The sequence below is a fragment of the Taudactylus pleione genome, unplaced genomic scaffold (assembly GCF_031769625.1).
Source record: "Taudactylus pleione unplaced genomic scaffold, aTauple2 ptg000560l, whole genome shotgun sequence".
NCBI classification, from domain to species: Eukaryota; Metazoa; Chordata; class Amphibia; order Anura; family Myobatrachidae; genus Taudactylus; species Taudactylus pleione.
In genome coordinates this window covers 3,015,786-3,032,708 of record NW_028284962.1, presented here as the reverse complement: position 1 = coordinate 3,032,708, position 16,923 = coordinate 3,015,786, and the positions used below count along the sequence as shown (strand labels likewise).

Below are 16,923 nucleotides of genomic sequence, written 5' to 3'. Positions count from 1 at the left end.
GTGGACGCCGACAGAAGCGGAGCTTCCAATAAATATCTTGGAACTCCGTGCGGTCTTCAATGCTCTCCAGCAGGCACAGCGGTTTCTCCAGGGTCGCCCGGTGCAGGTCCAGTCGGACAACGCTACCACCGTGGCCTACATAAACAGGCAAGGAGGAACTCGCAGTCGGGCGGCTCTCGTAGAGGTCTCTCGGATCCTGGTTTGGGCGGAGCGCAATCTTCCGGCCATATCAGTGGTCTTCATCCCGGGAGTGCTCAATTGGGAGGCGGACTTTCTAAGTCGCCAGGACGTTCATCCGGGGGAATGGTCCCTGCACCCGGACGTTTTTCAACTACTGGTGGACAGGTGGGGTCTTCCAGAAATCGACCTCATGGCGTCCCGGCACAACAACAAGTTGCCGGTGTACGGGTCTCGCACAAGAGACGAAGGGGCGTCTCTGGTGGATGCTCTGTCCGTCCGGTGGACGTTCCGGTTCGCATACCTGTTCCCTCCGGTCTCCCTTCTTCCACGGGTAATCCGGAAATTCAAACAGGAAGGAGGGACGCTCCTGTTGATAGCTCCCGCGTGGCCCAGACGGCACTGGTTCTCAGACCTTCAGGGTCTGTCCGTGGACAGTCCTCTGCGGTTGCCGCTACGACCGGACCTTCTGTCTCAGGGTCCTTGCCTTCACCCGGACCTGACTCGGCTGTCTTTGACGGCGTGGCTGTTGAGACGGCCATGCTGAGGTCCCGGGGGTTTTCCAGCTCTGTGGTGCGTACCATGTTACGAGCTCGGAAACCGTCTTCCGCGAGGATATACCATCGCGTGTGGCATACGTTCTTCCAGTGGTGTCGACCGAGAGGTTATGCACCGCGGGAGTTTCGTCTGTCTCGGATTCTCGCCTTCCTGCAAGCGGGACTAGATCATGGGCTTCGCCTTGCTTCTTTGAAGGTACAGATTTCGGCCCTATCTGTCTGGTTTCACCGTAGGATTGCTACAATCCCGGATGTGCGCACCTTTATGCAGGGTGTTCTCCGCATTCAGCCGCCCTTTGTTCCACCTGTGGCGCCTTGGGATTTGGCTGTGGTCCTGAGGGCTCTCCAAGGACCGCCGTTTGAACCACTGGGCTCAGTGGATCTTAAATGGCTAACAGCTAAGACTGTTTTCCTTCTGGCCATTGCTTCGGCCAGACGTGTTTCTGAGTTAGGGGCTCTTTCTTGTAGACCCCCTTTCTTGGTTTTTTATGGGAACAGGGCAGTGCTCCGCACTCGGCCCGAGTTTCTTCCCAAAGTTGTTTCCCAGTTTCATGTTAACGAGGAAATAGTTGTTCCGGCCTTTAACTCACCGGGTCTTTCCGTGGGTGAGGCCTCTTTGGATGTTGTGCGGGCCTTAAGGACTTATGTTGACCGCACTTCTTCGTTTAGGAAGTCGGACGCTTTGTTTGTCCTCTATGGCTTCCGTAAAAAGGGTTGGCCTGCTTCAAAGCAAACTTTGGCAGCCTGGATCTGTATGGCTATTTCTGAAGCTTATCTTCATGAAGGCCTACCGGTCCCTCCTTCTCTGAAGGCTCATTCCACTAGGTCTGTGGGTCCTTCGTGGGCAGCTCGACGTGGTGCCTCGGCAGTTCAGATCTGCAAGGCTGCTACGTGGTCTTCTGTCCATACCTTCGTGAGGTACTACAGGTTTGACACCTTCGCCTCTCAGGATGCTTCCTTCGGGCGGCGGATTCTCCTTTCTGCACAGGAGCGTCCCCACCCTTAAAGGATACTGCTTTGGGACATCCCCAAGGTATCCTGTGGATACCCTATGGACCCTGAAGTAGAAAATATGAGATATGGTAAGAACTTACCCTTGTTATCTCTATTTCTACGAAGTCCATAGGGTTCCACAGGACTCCCGCCCTGTCGCACCTGTGCTGCAGATGGGCTTTGCTCTGGTCACCGGTTTTCCGTCTCCCTCTGGTGAGAATGTGATTCTTGTATGGGTCCAGATCTTTGTTCTCTCTCTTCCTTCTCCTCCTCCGGCCTATGGCTTGGTAACTAACTGAGGTGCCTTGGCCCGGGGGCGGGGTATAGGAGGGGGACCTAGTGCATCCTGGGAGGCTGAAAGCTTAACTCTTTGGTGCCCTGCGACTGACGTCACACCTATACCCCAAGGTATCCTGTGGAACCCTATGGACTTCGTAGAAATAGAGATAACAAGGGTAAGTTCTTACCATATCTCATATTATAGCCATTAAAGCATTTACAGCCCCCACCCCAATGCCAATAAACATCTGTGGTAATTACTGCATACCCCTAGTGGTGATAAATCCCCGTGACCATTAATTCCCATGAGTATTACCCCCTACCCCAGTGCAGAGGACTGATCAGTTAGGGAGGGTACACACCTATTCAATCACTCTGCTGATCGAGTAAGCCAGAGGTTCCCAAAAACGGTCCTCAAGGCACCCCAACAGTTCAGGTTTTAGAGATATCCATGGTTGAGCACAGATGGTTAAATTAAATAGACTAAGGTACTAATTCACCTGTGAGGTTGCATCTTATGGACGGTTTAATATTTGTTGGCATGACCTCCCGATCCCAAAGATGCCCGTAAACACCGAGCTATATCTGCACACTGTGTACAGGCTTCACAGGCAGCTGGGGACACAGCACTCGGCGTATCGAGAGCGTTTAAGCCATAGGTTCCCAAACACGGTCCTCAAGGCTCCCAAACAGTTCAGGTTTTAGACATATACACGCTTGACCCGGGTCCGGCACATCTCCCCATCCACAGCAGCCCAGCACACACTGCTGTGTGCTGGGCTGTACTGAGAGACTGTCCGAGGCTGCTAAAGCAGCAGCCCGTGCGGTCTCCTATGCCAAAGGGAGGAGCGATCATGCTGATCGCGCCCCCCATTAGCTGTGCGCCTGCTGAGCAGCACACAGCGCCCCCTCCCCAACGCGGTCAATGTTTATTAGGCCACGACCCCTACCCAACTGTCAGCCGCCGGGACCCGCTGCAGCATGCAGATGATGGTCGTTCAGTGTGTATGAACGACCATCATCTGCAGATATATCTATCAGGTGTGTACCCACCTTTAATTCAAGATCAAGGCGTACCAGCAACATGAAATGTATAAAAGTGCACACGTCCCACTGATGGAAGTTACAGATGTATATGTAATAAAATAAAAAGTAAACGTTTTCTGACCTGTGAGTGCTTTATTTTTATTTGTAAGGTATGATTTAGCTTTTAAGTGTTCATTTCTTAATAGAATTGACATTACTTTAGGTTTTTATTATAGAACATGTTGAGCCTATTAATGATACGTTTCTCTCTCCCAATTAGTGCCTGGCCCTTGTGAACCAGAGGATTTGCTGGATGGTGTAGTTTTTGGGGCCAAATACCTGGGATCTACACAACTGCAATGTGAGAGACACCAGATGCCCAGTACACGCATGCGACAGGCACAAGAGGCAGTGGATAGGGTGAAGGTGAGAGAGACTAACCAAGTTGCAGATAAACTAGCTGTATGAAATGGAGATTCCTCCCTTGCAGCAATGGGTTTCTTCTATTTTGTTTTCCTGTTTAACTCTTCAGGCACCAGATGGAGAATCTCAGCCTATGACAGAGGTGGATGTTATGATTTCAACACAATGCGTAAAAGTGTTGACTGCGGATACTCAGGTCAGAGCTTATGTGATGTAACTGGGGCAGTGCTTGGTTTGTGCATAACGCGCTGTGTGTTATGGCTATATGTTGATATACAGTATTTTATCATCTTCATTTTAGGAGGCCCTTATGGATCACTCTTTGCAAACAATATCGTATACAGCTGATATAGGCAGTATTGTAGTTGTTATGGCACGGAGAAAATCATCCCGTAGCCTGGAACAACAGTCTTCTCACAAGAGACAGCATAGGATGCTGTGCCATGTCTTCCAGTCAGCTGATGTGAGTCCCATAATCAGTATTTCAGATCTCTTATTGACTGCCTTATATTTTTACTTTCTGTTTGACTTTAAGCTGTTGGATTATTTAAAATAATAATAAAAAATTTTTTTTTACTATGTACAAATTACATACAGGCATAACCAATGTATATCTTCTGTACATATCTCTCTTTCACTATGTTCTCCTTTTCCATTTAATTGTTCTAGACTTCATATCTTTTTTTGCTAAGCTACTCTGTCCATTTGCTACTATATTTGTTTATTATTTTCATGTTTATATTGTATATGTCTTTGAATTTCTTAACTATAATTAGGCTATGGTTTATATTACTTGGAGCTATGATTATTTGTGTTAATTTGTGGCAAAGCGGCGAGTGGCCTTTTCTATCTAAGCGATGAATACAGTTTGTTTATGTGGCTATTGCTCTAGTCATGATTTTGCATGCCTGTGCTGTTGGATTCATGTGCAAATCACCATGGTTACCCATGAGTGGCATATACAATGCATCTGGAAAGTATTCACAGCGCTTCACTTTTTCTGCATTTTGTTGTTACAGCCTTATTCCAAAATGGAATAAATTCATTTTTATCCTGAAAATTCTACACACAATACCCCATAATGACAATGTGTAAAGTTGTTTTTTTTTTGTGAGATTTTTGCAAATTTAATAAAAAAAAAAAAAAAAACTAAAATCACATGTGCATAAGTATTCACTCAAACTTGAGCTCAGGTGCATCCTGTTTCCACTGATCATCCTTGAGATGTTCCAACAGCTTAATTGGAGTCTACCTGTGGTAAATTCAGTTGTTTGGACATGATTTTGAAAGGCATACACCTGTCTATATAAGGTCCCACACTTGACAGTGCATGTCAGAGCACAAACCAAGCATGAAGTCCATGGAATTGTCTGTAGACCTCCGAGACAGGATTGTCTCAAAGCACATATCTGGGGAAGGGTACAGAAAAATATCTGCTGCTTTGAAGGTCCCAATGAGCACAGTGGCCTCCATCATCCGTAAATGGAAGAAGTTCGGAACCACCAGGACTCTTCCTAGAGTTGGCCGGCTGTCTATCGTGAAAGAAGGGCCCTAGTCAGGGAGGTGACCAAGAACCCGATGGTTACTCTGTCAGAGCTACAGCATTCCTCTGTGGAGAGAGGAGAACCTTCCAGAAGGACAACCATCTCTGCAGCAATCCACCAATCAGGCCTGTATGGTAGAGTGGCCAGACGGAAGCCACTCCTTAGTAAAATGCACATGGCAGCCCGCCAGGAGTTTGCCAAAATACACATGAAGGACTCTCAGACCATGAGAAACAAAATTCTGTGGTCTGATGGGACAAAGATTGAACTCTTTGGCATGAATGCCAGGCGTTATGTTTGGAGAAAACCAGGGCACCGCTCATCACCAGGCCAATACCATCCCTACAGTGAAGCATGGTGGTGGCAGCATCATGCTGTGGGGATGTTTTTCAGTGGCAGGAACTGGGAGATTAGTCAGGATTGAGGGAAAGATGAATTCAGGAATGTACAGACACATTCTGGATGAAAACCTGCTCCAGAGCGCTCTTGACCTCAGACTAGGGCGTCAGTTCATCTTTCAGCAGGACAATGACCCTAAGCACACAGCCAAGATATCAAAGGAGTGGCTGCAGGATAACTCTGTGAATGTCCTTGAGTGGCCCAGACTTGAATCCGATTGAACATCTCTGGAGAGATCTGAAAATGGCTGTGCACCGACACTTCCCAACCAACCTGATGGAGCTTGAGAGGTGCTGCAAAGAGGAATGGGCGAAACTGCCCAAAGATAAAGGTGTGCCAGCTTGTGGCATCATATTCAAAAAGACTTGAGGCTGTAATTGGTGCCAAAGGTGCATCAACAAAGTATTGAGCAAAGGCTGTGAATACTTATGTGCATGTGATTTCTTAGTTGCTTTCTTTTTAATAAAATTTTCAAAAATCAAAAAAAAAATTTTTACACGTCATTATTATTCAATTTTGGAATAAGGCTGTAACATAACACAATGTGGAAAAAGTGAAGCGCTGTGAATACTCTCAGGATGCACTGTACATTTATTGGCCAACTAATTATGGTAATTTAGGTTTGTATTTTGTTTATGGATCCTCAAACGTCAGCTCTCGATCATTTCCTGTATTAGTTAGGACTTGGACAGGCTCCTGTTAAAACTGGACTTTCGGCCGGTTTAATAGTTGCCGACATGTCTAGCCGGACCCAATCAGTAAGCAACTCCTGGAACAGCGGATAGTCTTGCCCTATTTTTAGGGATAGTGCAAGTCTTGCCGTTACTTCTTTCGTAACAACCAAACAGAGCACCATGGTCAACTTGCTTTCTGAGTTGACTAATCTGAAATGTTGCACGGAAGAGTAATGGACTCCCCATGGAAGGAGTCATGGTGCAGCAACTAGGGAATTAAGGTTCCTGCTGTTGTGGACACACAGGGGTCTATGTACTAAGCCTTGGGGAGAGATAAAATGGATGAAGATGAAGTACCAACCAATCGGCTCCTAACTCACTTTACAGGCTGTGTATGGCAGTTAGGCTTAGTACATAGACCTCCCAGTTTGGAAATGCCCAGGTAGGCCACATTCAAGACACTTAGACGAAAATATTTTTCCATGGGATTGTATGCTGGGGCTGGAGCTGGCACTTAAAGTGAACTATAGCTTTAAATTCTAAGCTGCTTCCTCCTGCAATCCCATCATGCCAGTGTACTTTAAAGTGCCTGAGTAGTTACATACCTTTTTGTTTTTGGGGCTGCTGGACAGCCCTTCTGTAGCTTAAAGTTTCTTTTTATTTGTAAGGTTTTTTTTTATTTCTTTCTAGTTAGGTGCTGTGCTTGTAGCAGTGCACAGGGACAGTGCAGGCAGCTATGGGAGCTGTGAGACAACTTGCCAATATATGCAGCTGCAGGGGAAGGGTGGTGCGACGGCAGGACAGTGTGCACTCACCCTTTTAAAGGATGTGTCTGTACATCTTGCTGGGTTTTTAATGAGGACGGCTTCATTAAGGGAGGTTCTCCGGCATATATCTAGTGTTTTCCCCTCTCGGGGGCATAAAACCTGGAAATGAGTGTGCAGTCCCGGAGCGGGGGACGAAGCTAGGTGCTGTTGGGCTTTCGGACAAGCGGGACAGCCAAGCTGATACCTGGAGGCAGAAGGAAAACTAAAGCTGCTGCGTCTGAATTCTGCAGTTATGTAGTTAACTGCAGAATTCTGCAGTTAACCTTTCAGCTCCTCTCCTCTGCTGCTGTGGACCTCTGGAAGGCTGAGTACCTTTTATTATAATTGCCGGTTATTTATTATGTTCGGGGGAAGTTTACTCCGTGACCTGTGTCTTATTTTTCTATGTTGGCAATTTGGTTTACTCCGTCCGCTATACTTAGTGAGATGAGGGGAATTATGACGGACAAAGCCAAAACTGTCAAGGCCAAGGGTGCTATGGCTTTGTATTTAATTTGTGCCCAGTGTAATGTTAAATTGTGTGTGGACAGGTGGACTTTAGGGAATTGTGTGTAGACTGTCGGGCGGGGACTAGTGTCACGCAATTCTTGAGGGAGCCGGCATCGGCACAGGCCTGGAGTCGGTCGGTCTCTGACTTAGTTAAGCTTGTGGATTTTCAGCGCGAGGATCAGGCTAGGGTGGGTGCTGCGCCTGTTTCCTCGAAGCATAGTTCAGAGTCGCCGGCACTTGGCAGTGCAGCTTCCCAATTGGCTGATCCACCCTCGCTCCGTACCATACCATGGAGTGTACAGTGTTTCAAAAAGTTTCCACTTATTTGGAATGCTTTTTCGAGGATCCTAAGGGGCGCGATGCGCATAAGCGTTGTTCTCCTTCCAATGCTCCATTAGATGTCTCGTAGGAGGAGGGTGAAATAGCGGAGATTGACATCGTCACAGAGGGTGAGGATTTGGAGTCTTCCTCGAGTCGTGGAGCGGAAGACCTCATTGCGGCTGTGCATCACTTTCTGGAGGTGGATTCCCAAGTGGAGACCGTGGGTCCGTTTAAGCATCGGCACAAAGTTGTAATTACTTTTCCTTCTTCTGCAGATCTCTCCACTCTCTTTCAGGAGTCCTAGACTGTGACGGATAAGAATTTGTCCGTTCCTTGCAAATTTGCTTCACTTTATCCACTCCCATCCGATCATGTGTCCAAGTGGGAATTTCCTCCTAAAGTTGATGCTGCGGTCGTGCGTTTAGCTAAACACAAGATTCTCCTGGTTCATGAGTTGGCGTCCTTTGAGGATCCGATAGATAAAAAATTGGAAGGTTGTCTCAAGTGTATATCCATGGGAGCTGTTGCTGGATTCAGCATAGGTGGCTCAAGCTATGGAGAGTCCGGTGTACAAACTCGGAGCTTCACAGTAATTCGTCCATGGATTCTCTTCTAAACTTGGCAGAACAGCTTTGCCGTGCAGCTGAATATGTCTGTGAGTCTGTGCAAAATGGTGCTTAGGTGGCTTCCAGGGTTTCCGCTACGGCAGTCTTGGCTGGGAGAACCCTTTTGGCTCTGTACTTGGAGTGATGATGTAGAATCAAAATGTTCTTTGGAAACTTTGTTTGGCGGGGGTGTTCTTTTTGGGTCAGAACTGGATACTATTATTGCCCAGGCTACCGGTCGGAGAAGCACTTTTCTTCCTGTGGCTGCTCATAGACAAGTGGGGTCCACAGTTCTGTGCTTTTCACTCTTCTTTTCACGGTGGAGCGTCCACCAGAGGTCAGTCTGCCAGTGGCAACTTCTTTCCCAACAAGGAATTGGCTCCTAGAGGCAGGATTTCTGGTGCCGATTGCCATTTGGGGCCAGGGCTCCGGAGAAGCCTAGCTCCTGACGTGGGTCTCTTTGCACCAAGTCCGATCACTAGTTGGGGGATGCCTGCTCCAGTTCAGGGACCATTGGGTGGAATAGTCTACAGATGCTTGGGTGCTGGGCATAATTTACAGGGGTTACATCGACCTTGGAGGTCCGCCGCCACAGCGTTTTTTTTTGTCACGGCTCTTCCACGAGAGGGAGAGAAAAGGGTGGCATTGGCCAAGGCTATCAATTCTCTCCTCTCGGAGAGAGCGTCATTACTCCAGTTCCATTGCTTGAATAGAAACCTGGGGTTTTACTCCCACTTATTCCTGGTTCGAAAATCGAACGGTTCATTTCAGCCTATCTTGAATTTTCGCGCCTTGAACACCAGGTTGTGGGTGGATCATTTTCAGATGGAATCTCTCAGATCAGTGATCCACAGCTTGGAGGCCAACATGTTTTCGGACGTCAGGGATGTGTATCTTCATGCGGCTAGTTTCAGATCATCTTCTCCTTCTCCTTCATCACTCCGGATTGGGTTGTTGTGACCACAAATGCGAGTCTCCTGGTTTCAGTTGCTGTAATAATGCTTCTTTGGTCACAGTTGGAGACTGCTCTTCCCATCAACATGCTCGATCTCCGAGTCATCTCTTTGGCTCTCTTGGGAGCTCAATCTGTCCAGGCCAGCCAGTTTAGACTCCGTTGGACGACGCCATGGTGGTGGCATATGTCAATCATGTGGGAGGTACCAAGGGCACTGTGGTAATGGCGGAGGCAGACCGAATCCTTTCCTGAGACTTTTTTTTCCAGCACACTCAGCAGTGTTTATACCGGGAGTAGACAATTGGGAAGTGAACTTCCTCAGCAGAACAAAGTTTCTATCGGGAGATTGGTCTCTCCATCCGGAAGTCTTCCAACTGTTCGTTCGGAAGTGGGGCCTTCCACACGTGGATCTCATAGTCTCTCAACACAACTTCAAAGTTCCCCTGTTTTGTACGAGATCCAGGGACCCCACTGGCTTACGCAGTGGATGACATAACTGTTCATTGGGATTTTCATCTAGCGTATCTTTCCACCGACCCCAATGTTGCCTCGGGTACTCAAGCGCATCATGGATCAACGAGTGTCTGTGATCCTTGCGGCTCCAGACTAGCCATGCAGGTCGTGGTACGCAGACATTCTCAAACTGTCGGTAGGTCCTGGGTGGCATCTTCCAGTTCGACCACACCTACAGCAACAAGTTCCGTGTCTTCACAAGGACCTTCCTCAGTTGGCTTTAACGGCCTGGGTTTTGAGACCGAGCTTTTTCTCTCTCGGTGGGTCGTACCATGCTGCGGGCTTGGAAACCGGTTTCATCACAAAATTACCACAGGGTATGGAAAATCTACATCTTGAGGTGTGAACAGAGAGGGGTCCATACCTCTGAGTTTTGCCTCTCGTTTCTTGGCCTTCCTTCAAGGGGTTTGTTGAACGTCCTATGGTTCAGTGTCCCACCAAGAAAGAATGGCTGCAAATCCACTATACAATCATTACTGCTCAAAATTGAAATATATAATAAATATTGTCAATTTTGAGCAGTAATGTGCATAGTGCAGCTGCATCCATTCTTTCTATGCGTGATGCTATAAATCTCAGCAAGATGGCACCTCTCATTACATTAGGGTGTGCAGTCTAGAGCCACTCCCTTTGTATATTCCAGTGTCCCACCAGCCTTGCTCACAGAGAAGAGTATTTTGGTTACTTACACTTGAGTAATTTTCTCTGAAGCAGGCTGTGGGACACTGCGTTCCCTCCCTCATGCTCAGTCGTGTGGCGTTCTGGTTCTTGACCGTCTTTGCACTACTGATTTGTTTTATGGTTCTCAACAGTTGAACTGTGTTACTGCTACTTCTCTCTGGACTCTTTTAAATAAGTACTGACATGATGGGGTTGAAGAGGGTAGGATTTAGAGCTATAGTTTACATTACGTGCCAGCTCCAGCCTCAACCTACAATCCCATGGTCCAGTGTTCCACAGCCTGCTTCAGAGAAAAGGATTCAACAGTAAGTGACCAAAAATCCTCTCTTTCCACGGTCGACCATTAGTACCACAACCTGGGTAATAACTTTTGGAGATCAGCACCAGTGGCTTATACATATTTTGTAGTTCTCCAAAACGATCGATCACCATAGGAAGTTCCTCATATGATTGAGGGTCAGCTTATAACACCCACCTCTGTCAACTCTGGTCAAGCCCATGGATCTGATTGATCAGTTGCCAAGATTTTGACAGCTTTCCAGAGTTCAGCCAGCTGTGAACAACTAGCTTTATCCTTGACAAAACACCAGGAAATGATGGGCCCTCCCTGGCCCCAATACATGAACACGGGCCAATATCTTCCACCTGTTAATAGTCAGAATTTTGGTCCTCACTTAATTCCACATAAGCCTGCTGAGCTTCCAAGGTCATGTATGGAGCCTGTTTAATGGCATTCTTACAAAGGCTAAAATATATTCCTCCACATCTTCAATGGAAGTAAGTTTCTGCAAAGCTAGGACATATACTGATCCTGCCTCACTTGAGCAAGCTTTCTCCTGAACCACTGCTTCTGCTGTATAGTGGCCACACTCACAAAACCCTTTAGAAGATCCTTCATGTTCTTGTGTCTTGCTGTATAGGCAAGCTGAATATTACCTCCCTGAGCATCCCACAATGACGCCAGTTGTAAAAGGCATGATAGTCAGACAATAGTAACAAGGGTTTGCAGAAACATTTTTCTGAAATTTATTTAACTAGGTTTAAGACTGCAACATCTTCAGTTTTAAATGTTCATGTGGCCCTGTCGCTAACTATACAGTGATCACCTACCTAGTGATCAGCCAGTGAGTTCAGTGTCTTTTACCTCTACCCACAGCATTCAGTAATCCTCCTCGAGCACAAACTAACACAACAAGAAACCACATACATCCATGTCCTCCACCTGTGTGTATCTACAGTATCTCTCACACTCTGCGTCCCTCCCCCCAAAAAAAAAAAAATTGCAGTATGTAGGTGCAATCTTGGAGCTACACAAAATGTTGTTCTCTGTCCATGGGGCTGTGCTTACATCTTTTTGAAAGCCACTCTTACTGACTCTACAGTACTACAACACCGCTATAATGGATTGTTTTTTTTTTTATTTTTATTCTGGTGTATTTTCGGGGACGAAAACAGGGATTTTTTTCAGCAATAATCCCCTCATTGTTTTATCCTGGTATTCTATTTGTTTGGCTGAAAAAATTGAAGTTTTCGGGAGAAAACACATAGGATTCATGATTAGTTCACGGATTTTATTGATTTCGCCATCGCAGCAGCGAAAACACGGCACTTTTTCGGGGATAATTTTTCGGGCACATCAGGTCCCGAAAAAAAGCCGATAAGTGCCGGCGTCGGACAGACTTCAGGGATGATTGGATAGCCTTGGGGAATCCATTAGTCTATAAAAATACTGTGAGTTTACTTGGCTCCAAGCAAAATTGGGTCTTTGCGTGAGCACATTGTGTGACTGGCAGGCAGATACATTTAGATTAGAGTAGATGCAAGATACACTGGGTACTTACGGATATGAATTCATAAACATTCTTTGGTGGTCTAGACTATTTACCATGGTGTTTTGCCTGTTTTTCACCTCATAAATGACCTCCATTATCTTTTGTTGAAGGTAAGACGATGATTTGTGTTAAGTATTATGGATCACATTTGTTTTATTTAGTCAAATGTTAAAATGTATATATATATAAAAAAAAAAAAAGTAATTTTTATAGTTGATACTGCAAAGACTGCCATATTGCACTTTGGTAGTCCTCATTGTATCGCCTTCTCTAATGTCCTCCAGAGCACTAGTGGTATATATTCACACATAAGTGAAGACACTACTACAAAAATACAAAATGATGACCCTATTCCCTGTTAGGTGGTTGCATCCAAGTAATGGAGCAGAGAATTGTCACATTTTATTAGCAAGTAAGCTACTGTTTGGGGTAGTTAAGTATGCAGCCATTGCTAGGCCATTTGAATTTTATTTTCTATAAGGACATGCTTGAAACACCCATAGATGGCAACAACAGTCCTGTTTTTAAAAGCTTCAGCACAAGAAACCAATTGCATAGGGTGTAAGCAACCAGCACAGCTTAACTTTCAGTTTCAGATTGCTTTAAAATCCATTAAACAAGCAGAACCTATATGTTGCTTGCAAGTATTTCTTTTGGTAAGAAGTTTACTATCAAAAATTATCTCCAACTTAGACTTTCAAATTTCTTCTTATATGATCTAGGTAAAGGAGGGAAGGATTATTCTACACTGAGCCAAAAAGCTGTTAAACCAGGTTCAATCACGTTTTAATGGGCATCTTAATTGCCAAAGATTCAATAAAAAATATTCTTGCTATTCACCTCTTCCAACCTGTTCACCTTTGTGTAGCTGTCCTCTATCGCCCCCCTGGCCCTAGCTCCAAATTCCTTGACAACTTTGCTTCTTGTCTCCCCCACTTCCTTTCTCCAGACTTTCCCTCCCTCATCTTAGGTGACTTCATTGTCCCCACTGCCTCTAAACTCTTTACCCACACTTCATTATTTGGTCTCTCTCAATGGATCTCCTCATCCTCCCATGTGAGTGGACACTCCTTTGATCTGCTCTTCATTCACCATTGTGGTGTTACTGATTTTACCAATTTCCCATTCATTCTCTCTGACATCTCCTCCTCTTTTTTAACTTATCCCTCACTCCTTTTCCATCTCTGCCTCACAAGGTTATCATCACTAAGCGTAACCTTGAGGCTATTGACACTGTATTCATATCTTCCCGGCTCGACTCACTTCTCTTCCCCATTATCGATCTTTCCTGCCTAGATGCCTAGGGTTCCCGGGGGGGGGACTTAGGTTTAGGCGGTGGGGAAGGGGGGGTTAGGTATAGGCACCCCTAAGGGAGGGTTAGGGGAGGGAACTAGATTAGTCAATACTTACCTTAGGGACGATCAGGATTTTCACCCATGTCGGGCAGCCGGTGTCTGATGCATGTCCGGCGGTAAATCATACCGATTCCTCTAAGATTAAGTTGATAATCCCTCCCTCCCGTATAACCTCACCTCCCACCTTTTTATTATCTATTGACAGCACCACCATCTTGTCTAGTTCGCAAGTATGCTGTCTATCTTAATGGTCGGAAAAGACTATACAAAACTTATTGAGTCCTTATGCCTCTCTGTCCCACTGCTACAGCCTTATGATAATAAGATTAACAAAGTATGGAACAGATTTTTAGTACTTGAATGGGAGACAACCCTGATAACTAATGTTGAGAGATATCAGCATATTTGAGCTTCAACAAGTGATGGTTTCAGAACGTGGTTTGGGCGAATTACATATTCCTACAGTGAATGGTTAAGTACTAGAATTAGAGCAAATATAACCCAAGAAAAAAAAATTTATGTGTGTATATATATATATGTATATATGTATGTATGTGTATATATATATATATATATATATATATATATATATATATATAATATTAAATAATAAGGGGATTGACATCAATACATGCATATGAATCCTATTCCCATATAAATTACAGAAATTAGTACATGGGGAAGTGAATATAAAGAGTGTGTTATATATCTTAATTTGTAATTAAAACAATATAGCTCAGCACATTGCTGACAGCAGAGGAATACTATTCAAAAACTATCGATGGAAATGTGATTAGTGAGTATAATATTTTATTGTATAAATGTATTATTACGGTAGTAGCTTAATTAACAGTCAAATCCTTAGTGATGTAATCACAATTATTGGTACTGAAGGTGTTTCACACCATTCATATATTTAACATTTATTATTGAATATAATTTAATATGGGCACCAGATTTCACTGTTTTTAACTTTATATGAAAACACTACACGTTTACATACATAAAAAAATAATAATTTCACACTTGTATGGTTTCATGCCACTTATTAAAACACTACACATATATAATATATATATATATGTGTGTGTGTGTGTGTGTGTATATATATATATGTATATATATGTATATGTATGTATAATTTTTACACACTTATGGTTTTCCTGTTTTAGTTTTTGTTTTTTGTTTAGTTTTTTTATTCACGTACACTTGTCATAATAATATAATTATTCCATACTCTATTTATAATTGCTAGTAATTAGTACAGTATACTATTCAAAATATTAATATATTGGGAGAAACACTACTATAAGGGACATTTAGACAATTTACATCCATTATGAAAGGAGCTAATTAGTATATGTATGCATGTATATGTATTTCTGTTTGGGAACCTACATGTTAATTCATTTAATACACGAAGGGACAATAATAGGATAATGGCAACCTATTCATGGCAAAATAAATATTGGTGCCTCATTAGTTGATTCATTGAAATACGAGGCAGCCACAGCATACTAAAAATAATTACATACATTTGGTTAAGGAATCACTGAGATTGAGGTAATATTATATTTATTTAATTTGATCAAACTATAATTCACGTTGATCTGCGGATGACGTAACGACTCCAACGGCCAGGAGCCGGAGGCTGCATACGTAGTAATTAGACATTGAGAGAACACCAGGGGTAGTGGAATCAATGAAAACTTGGGCGTCAATAGTAAGTTTGAATGGACCAACCAGCATGCGATCCGGGGGATAAATGAGGATGGGCACCAGCACTCAGGTTGATACTGCCTTGATAAAGCAACCAGGCGAAACGCGTTGACTATGATGTATGTTACGGACTGCCGTAGTAAAAGAGATTACTGGCGTTCAGACTGAGAACTATACTGGAACGTTACTATAAACTTAAGGCAAAACATTCACCTTTGTAATAGAAATTATGCAGAGCTGTGCGGCTCATAATTAAACAGAGTGAAATTTATCTGCCCTGGAGCAGGAGAAAGGTGAATGGCTACACTTGTAAGTTCAGGCTGTCATATGAAAGTGGATACATTGTGACCTACTTGTAACATTATTCATTACATGATAGTAGCTACTGGAGAGTTTCTTCACTATAAATTAACATTGTCATTAGAAGAAAATAATAACTGATTTGAGCACTATTATTTCTACTTCAGGGTCCATAGGGTATCCACAGGATACCTTGGGGTATAGGTGTGACGTCAGTCGCAGGGCACCAAAGAGTTAAGCTTTCAGCCTCCCAGGATGCACTAGGTCCCCCTCCTATACCCCGCCCCCGGGCCAAGGCACCTCAGTTTAGTTTGGTGCCCGGCCGGAGTCGGGTGCACCTGTTGGAGTGGGGGCTAGAAGAGCCCCTGAAGCTTTTTCTTCATGCAGCTGTGGCTGCACATCTGGATGAACAGCATGGACAGTCAGTCCTGACGTCCATGCTGTCTTCCCTACACCCCGCCGGTACCAGAACGCCGGTACTGATCCGGGGATGCTGGTGGGCGTCTGGGGTCACAGCTAGCGGTGACCCCAGATGCTCCGGACCATGGCCGGATTCAAGGGGGACAGAGGTAAGCAGCGGGGTCCCGCGGCGGGTCCCCGCTGATCACATGGTCCTAAGTCCCCAGGCAGGGGGCTCCCTGGGGACTGGCTGCAGCGTGGAGCCAGGCGACCAACCTGCGCTTCCACTACCCCCTGGGACAGCGGACCGCAGCAGAGCGGTAGCACTGCGGCGTCCCAGGGGTTAAATGCATGCCAGGGGAGCGCGCCTTCCCTGTCTCACAGCCGGCGCCTCCCCCGCTGCACACAGCCCTCTCTGCATGCTGCCGACTGGTCCTGTGGCAGCGCTCCTCCCCCAGGCCAGCCTCCTCTCTGCTCCTCGGCGGCCATCTTCTCCAGAACGCATGGTGAACGCTGCTGGAAGCGCTGGACGGAAGCATCGTGGTCTGGGTCCCCCCGCATACCTCTCCTCCGCTGTGGCTCAGGTCTGTGTATGCAGCGCTGTGTCCTACCAGGCCCTGTGTCTGTGTAGTTGAGTGATCAGCGCTGTTAGTGCAGGAATTGTTATTTCTCTGCATTGTATGTGACTGTGCTAGCGCTGCCTGTAACTTTTCTTCTCTAAACTGTCAGCTTTATTACTGTCCCTGTTCTTCTGCTAAAGCCCTTGCGGTGCGGTGCTGCAGGGTGGTCTCTCGCCTATTTAATACTTAATTGGTGAGAGAGGTCACATACGTGGTGCCATCATGTCTGAAAGTG

At 45.3% G+C, this 16,923-nt stretch overlaps 1 protein-coding gene across 1 annotated transcript in view; it reads left to right on the top strand.

Annotated features, from left to right (window-relative positions):
- The window catches only part of APBA3 (amyloid beta precursor protein binding family A member 3), a 47,465-nt gene that overhangs the window by 14,082 nt on the left and 16,460 nt on the right, over positions 1-16,923 (top strand). The window contains exons 3-5 of the mRNA XM_088452972.1: positions 3,313-3,458; positions 3,565-3,651; positions 3,757-3,918. Coding sequence (XP_088309098.1) covers positions 3,313-3,458; positions 3,565-3,651; positions 3,757-3,918 — 395 coding nt within the window. The remainder of the gene's footprint in view (positions 1-3,312; positions 3,459-3,564; positions 3,652-3,756; positions 3,919-16,923) is intronic.